This window comes from Physeter macrocephalus, chromosome 2 (genome assembly GCF_002837175.3).
Source record: "Physeter macrocephalus isolate SW-GA chromosome 2, ASM283717v5, whole genome shotgun sequence".
NCBI classification, from domain to species: domain Eukaryota; kingdom Metazoa; phylum Chordata; class Mammalia; order Artiodactyla; family Physeteridae; genus Physeter; species Physeter macrocephalus.
Genome location: NC_041215.1, coordinates 16,851,265 through 16,858,040, shown reverse-complemented (window position 1 = coordinate 16,858,040; position 6,776 = coordinate 16,851,265). Strand labels below are relative to the sequence as shown.

At 47.4% G+C, this 6,776-nt stretch overlaps 1 protein-coding gene across 1 annotated transcript in view; it reads left to right on the top strand.

Moving 5' to 3' along the window:
- The window catches only part of CACNA1A (calcium voltage-gated channel subunit alpha1 A), a 268,865-nt gene that overhangs the window by 131,340 nt on the left and 130,749 nt on the right, over positions 1 to 6,776 (top strand). Inside the window, exons 7-10 of the mRNA XM_055091367.1 lie at positions 1,068 to 1,171; positions 2,270 to 2,385; positions 3,491 to 3,547; positions 4,808 to 4,897. Of these exons, the coding sequence (XP_054947342.1) occupies positions 1,068 to 1,171; positions 2,270 to 2,385; positions 3,491 to 3,547; positions 4,808 to 4,897 (367 nt within the window). The remainder of the gene's footprint in view (positions 1 to 1,067; positions 1,172 to 2,269; positions 2,386 to 3,490; positions 3,548 to 4,807; positions 4,898 to 6,776) is intronic.

Here is a 6,776-nt window from a genome sequence, read left to right as displayed (position 1 = left end):
CCATGGCTCACGGGCCCAGCCGCTCCGCGGCATGTGGGATCTTCCCGAACCGGGGCACGAACCCGTGTCCCCTGCATCGGCAGGCAGACTCTCAACCACTGCGCCACCAGGGAAGCCCCTAAAGGTGAGCTTTTAAAGCCACATTTGGGGGCCCCACATTCTGCAGATGCCATAGAGCTGATGAACCACCAGAAGGCTTCCCCAGCACAGAGATTAAGTCCACAGGCTCTGGGTCCTGGCCACCTGGTTCAAATCCCATGTCCACCGCTGTCTAGCTCTGTGACCTCACGCTGGCAATTTTGTCTTTCTGGGCCTTAGTTTCCTCAGTGCGTGACAATAGCATAGGGACATCATGGGAATTAAACGAGTAAATAAGCCAATGTAGGTAATATGCTTAGAGGAGTGTCTGGTACAAATAAGTATCCTTTAAGTGCTGGGGGTTTTTTTTTCTTTCTTTCTTTCTCTATTCTTGATTTTCTTCCCCTCCTCTCACTTATTGGCACAGTGTTCTGTTCTCCCAGAGAAGAATGTTCTATTTGTGGACTTCTTCCCCTTGAAAATTGATCTGGGCATTTCTGGGAATTTTTCTGTGGTTGACATTGAGGCTGCAAGCAATAGAGGAGGGAGACACTTAAGGAAAAGGTTCATGGCCCTGCCATCTGGCTTGATGATTTAACCTGATTATCAGACCCTGCCATCATGACTGTTTTGGGGAGAAGGGAGGGAACTGGGGGTTCATTTCTACATTTCAATGAGCTTTTTTTCGTTCTCCTCCTGGAGTTTGATCTGTGGAGTCCTCCTGAGTTGCATGCTGGTTTCTGGTCCAGTGAGGACTACATGATTAGGAGGAGGCTTTGTCCTTCTAGTGGTACCTCTGGAGTCTCCCCCACTGGTTGATCCTGTGTTCTCTTTCCCTCTCTGGGCTACCAGAGCTCTAGCACTCCACAGGCCAAGGACATTCGAGGACAGAGTCCCAGGAGAACAAGAGCTTCCCCTTCCTTCACCTGTCAGGTCATACCTGAGTCCCACTCAGTGCTCACCTGCTTTCCTTCCTCACCTCCCCATAGAGCAACGATGCCTCAGGGAACACTTGGAACTGGTTGTACTTCATCCCCCTCATCATCATCGGCTCCTTTTTTATGCTGAACCTCGTGCTGGGTGTGCTGTCTGGGTAAGTCTCTGCTACTCCCCGCATCCCACTCCCCCTCACCATCTTTTACCCAGGAAGAGGCCATCATTCTCCAGGCAGAGAATAGGCCTCTTCTCTTGCTTTGGGTTATTAGACAGTTATCAGCAAGCCATGTACAGGTGCATAATTTGTGCACTGCTGGAGGCACCCAGTGAAGGGACTCACGGGAGGTGAAATCCAGCCCAGCCTTCACTCACCAAGCTGTGCCGCTGGCACTGAGATACCTCCACCCAGGGGGCGGGAAGCCTCTTTGTAATTTAGACCTCTCACTTGGAAGGTTTTCTCAAAATTTTCAGGCCCACAACCCAAAACCCAAGAAAAGTCTATAGAGCTTTAATTTCTATAATTTACATTTTTTAAAGAAACAATAGATTGGGTTTCCCCCCTCCCCTATTTTCCAAATATAAAATCATAGCATACAATCAACCATGCATTTTCATGACACACATTGTCCCCTACCCCCAAGATTGTTTTTCTGGCTTAACCATAAATGAGTTTCATTTTTCTCACTACAAGAAGTCTGGGGACTGGTTTGGTGGCTCCATGGTGCCATGATGGACCCCAGCGTCTTCTAGCTTTCCACTCTGATATCCTTATTGGAGACTTTCAATCTCATGGATGCTTCATGGTCTCAGGATAGCTGCTTCATGCTCACAAGATAACCATCTCACATTCCAAACAGGAAGAGGAAGAAGGGAAACTGGAAAAGTCCTATATCACAGAAGTGAAGCTGCTGCAGAAATCTTCAGCTCATGTGTCATTAACGTAACTTAAGAGAGGGATGAAACTATTCTTTAGCCAGGAGTACAGAGAATGAGAATGGGGTATGCAGCCAGCAGTGGTTGGCATGGCATGGTTTATGGTTTTGTTTTTTTTCTCTAACTGGGTGCAATTGTTGGGAAATGTGGGAAGCTGGCAGAAATACCCACTCCTGTAATATTCTGATCTTCTCTCAGAAGACCTGATTCCTCTTGTTGAAATGCACTGCCCTCCAGGGATTCTGAACCCCCAAACATACACACACACAGACTCCCTAAAATTTGTAAAACAGCCAGACCTGACTCTTCTGTGCTTCTTCAGGGAGTTTGCCAAAGAAAGGGAGCGGGTAGAGAACCGGCGGGCTTTTTTGAAGCTGAGGCGGCAGCAACAGATTGAACGAGAACTCAATGGGTACATGGAGTGGATCTCGAAAGCAGGTGAGGCCCTTTCTTCCTGGGGCTCAGGAATTGAAATCCCAGGCCACGGAGCACACAGAGAGTCATGCATGCAGTTTGGAGATGGATGAGGGAAGGGTCATGATGGGAGGAGAAAGAGGATCTGGACTGGTAGTTCCAGTTTTTAGCAACAAGAATCCAGCGGGATGAAGCCAGGATATGACATACATAACACTTAAAAGCTTTAAAGTCAGACATTGGGTTAGATCCCAACTCTGCCACATCCTAGCAATGCAGCTCACCTCCCTGTGCCTCAGTTTCCCTGCCTGTTAAACAGAGATAATGATAGTACCTACCTCATAAGGCTGTTTGAGGAGTCTCTAAGGTAATCCAAGCTAAGTCACATAAAAAGAGCAGTGCCTCACATACAGTAGGTACATGTTTATTTGTTCAGCTATTTAAACACTTATGGGACACCTGCTGTGTGCCAGGCACTGTTCTAGGCACTGAGATTTGGTCTCTGCCTGCAGGACTCTGATAGTCTAGTGAGAGAGCAGAAAATAACCAAATACATATAATGTTGGATGTTGCCAAATGCTGAGAGGAAAAATAAAACAGAGTAGGAGGCAGAAAACAGTCGGAGAAGGCAGGGTGATCAGAGAGGGTCTCTCTGAGGAGGTGACCTCTGAGCCGAGACCTGAAGGAAGTGAAAAAGGAAGCCATGTGGATGTCTAGGGGAAGAGCTTTCCAGGCAGAGGGAACAGCAAGTGCAAAGGCCCAGGGGCAGGAGTAGAGTTGAGTCATAGCTGGGAAGCTGTGTGTGGCTGGAGCAGCGTGAGGTGAAGAGTGGGAGAAAAGGACAGGGAGGTGACGGGGGCCAAATCAGGCAAGGTCTTACAGGCTATGGTAAGGAGGTTGGTTTTTTATTTTGAAGGAGGTAGGGATGATGTTGGCTTTAGGACCATCGTTGAAGTGGGGCTGGGAGTCAGAAGCAAGTGAGCAGCACATTTCTGGCTGATTGAGTTGTCACTCAGCAAGGGGAGAGTAGAGTGGCCAGAAGGACCCTTCTCCTTCCTGGTCCAAGGGAACCCAGACCCAGGAGAGTCCTCCAGACGCTGGAGCTTAACTATGTGCTCTTCCTCTTCAGAAGAGGTGATCCTCGCCGAGGATGAAACCGATGGGGAGCAGAGGCATCCCTTTGATGGTAACTGCTCTGAACTTGGCTCCAGGGGTGGGGGTGGGTCCCAGGGGACACAGGAGGAGCCGAGGCTGGGGGAACAGGCTACTCCATTCTGAGGGGCTTCCAGGGAATGGATGTTCAGGGCCCACGTGATGCCAAGAACAAACACAAGACCAGGTCAGGCTCAGGAAGATAAAGGGAATGGTGGGAATCTGCTTCCTCGAGGAATTTCAGGACCTTAACACAGGGTTTCCCTTTCTTTCCTGTCCTTTCTGCTTTGACCACGTGCCCAGCTTCTTCTGCTTTGTGCCTCCATTTTCCCCATCTATCAAATGGGCATGATAATAATCCTACCTACCTTAGTTGATTGTTTGTGAGGATTATATTAATTATTGCAAATAGAATGCATAGAACAGTGTCTGGCTCAGGGTCAGCCCCATTTGTGTTCACTAAGTAAAATAAATAATAATAATTTCACCAATGGGAATTCCCTGGCAGTCCGGTGGTTAGGACTTGGCGCTTTCACTGCAGTGGCCCGGGTTCAATCCATGGTTGGGGAACTAGGATCCCTCAAGCCACACAGCACAGCCAAAAATAAAATGAATTAAATTTTAAAAAAATAATTTCACCAAGAATCCAGCTTACTATTAAGGACAGTTGTCTCACACGTTAGAAAGTTGTCTAGACAGAGCAATGACTTTGGATTGAAGAGACCAGGAGTGAAAAGGAAGGAAAGGAGCTGGGGCCCTATCCCAGTAGGTTACAAAATGGATTTTGGGGGGAGGGAAAGAGATTACCCTTGGGGGGTGTCTAAATCACTTTATTGGAATTATATGCCTGTACTCACTGTCCCCTGGCGAGCTCTTGGGGGTGGAGAACCTAAATACTGAGGAAGGGCTTCCACAGTCCCAGCCCACCTAGCAAGTGTGCTAAAGGTTAAGGGGTGGGCTGTTTTCATAGGAGTCACTACATATCCAATCCCAGGGCTCCTAGAGGGAAAATGATGGCTGAGAGCCCAGACTTAGAGTCAGACTGAACGGGACTTGGTTCTCATCTTTACCCCTTGGGCAAAGTCATGTAACCTCCCTAAGCCTCTGTCTCCACATCTGTGAAATACGCATGCTCTTACTTTCCACCAAACCAGACCACCACGCGGGTAAAATCCAACAACACATAGAAAGTCCCTGGTAGAGAGCCCAGCACCCAAGGACACACTCAGTCGATGTCATTTTTGTAGCAAAAAGGGTAACGTCTTTTTCTCTTGCCATGTTTCCATTGTTGGAGCTCTGCGGAGAGCCACCATAAAGAAAAGCAAGACAGACCTGCTCAACCCCGAGGAGGCTGAGGATCAGCTGGCCGATATTGCCTCCGTGGGTAAGTCGTCCTGCTGCCGCCTGGCAGTCGTTTATTACAGATCGCCTTCGAGATGGAGTGTGAGAGCTTGGGGGACCAGGCTGCCTAGATTGGGGTCTTGATTCTGCTTCCCACCTGTGTGTCCTGGGGCAGATGACATGATTATGAGAATAACAACAGAGCATGTCTTTTCAGATTACTGGGAGGAGAAATAAAACTAAATAATCTACATATAGGGACTCCCCTGGCAGTCCAGTGGTTAAGACTCCGTGCTTCCACTGCAGGGAGCACAGGTTCCATCCCTGGTCGGGGAACTAAGATCCCACATGCCACGTGGTGCGGCCAAAAGAATAATAATAATAATCCACATTGAGCATTTAGAACAACATGTGGCAGAGAATAAGGTCCCCATGATATTAACTAATATTATTATTCATTAATTATTTATGAATAATGTTATTATTGTTCATTAGTTCTCATTGAGGGACTACATTTATTAGGTGCCCAATTGTGAACAAGACAGAGACCAAATCCCCACCCATGTGGAGCTTGCTCTCCAGTGCAGAAAATAGATATTAAACAGGTCATTACACAAATAAACCTGTAATGATAACAGCACTTCAGAGGAGACGCCCCGTGCTCAGCCTGCTCTGGAAGAGTGGAGTGTGATCAGGGAGGGCTTCTCAGAGGAGGTGACATTGACACTGAGAACTGAAGGGTGGGTAGGAGTTCACCATGGCAGTGAGAGCAGAGAGAAGGCTGTGCTCAGGCTGTTGCTGTTGGTTATCTCCAAGGGCAGCATTTGAGGTGGGAGAGGACATTGACTTCTTTCCTTCTCACCCCTCTTGATTGAGACTGTGTTGCTTTCGATCTTTTCCAAGGAGACTCTACTATCTTTTGAAATGGGTTTTTTAAAATTCCGATTATGAAGGGAATTCCCTGGCAGTCCAGTGGTTAGGACTCTGTGCTTTCACTACCCAGGGTATGGGTTCAATCCTTGGTGCAGGAACGAAGATCCCGAAAGCTGCATGAGTACAGCAAAACTAAAATAAAATAAAAATAAATAAAAATAAAAATTCCAGTTATGAAGAGTAGGGGGGGAGCTTCCAGGCAGAGGAACTAAGACAAGACTCTGAGGGGAGAAGGCATTAAGGCTGATGGGGTATATGGAGCATAGATGCAAGGAAGAGAGAAGGAGGGAAGGAGGAGGGAATTCAAAATATACACGTGTTTCTGGGACTTCCCTGGCGGTGCAGTGGTTAGGACTCGGCGCTTCCACTGCAGGGTGCACGGGTTCGATCTCCGGTCGGGGAACTAAGATCCCACGAGCCTTGAGGCACGGCCAAAAAATAAAAATAAAAATATACGCGTGTTTCTAATCCCCAGGAACCAACTACTTCATACTCTGCTTTTTTCAATCAGCCCTAGTTTATAAGCTTACTGCTGAGTTTCAAAATGATTTCCGTCACTGTCCCACACTCCAGAGGGTGGCTACACTATGGTTTGCTCAGCGTGGCTTTGTTATATGGTGTTTGAGTTGTTTCCAATTTTTGCCCTTACCAGGAGCACTGCTGGGAACATTTACGTACAATGACTCCCCCGACCCTTTGGGCGGATTTCCTTGGGGATAATTATAGGATCAAAGATATTAACAGGTTTTCAACTCATTATTCACAAAGCCATTCTGAGTTTCAAAAACACTGAACCCATTTATAAACCTGCCAAGTATTCAGACACTCATGGATTCTCCCACACCGGCCATTGCCTATTACCCGTTTAATTTCCTTTCCCAGATAAGTCGGTTTGTAATGGTACCTTAAAGCTTGTTTTCATTTGCTTTTTTTTTTTTTTTTTTTTTTCCGGTACGCGGGCCTCTCACTGTTGTGGCCTCTCCCGTTGC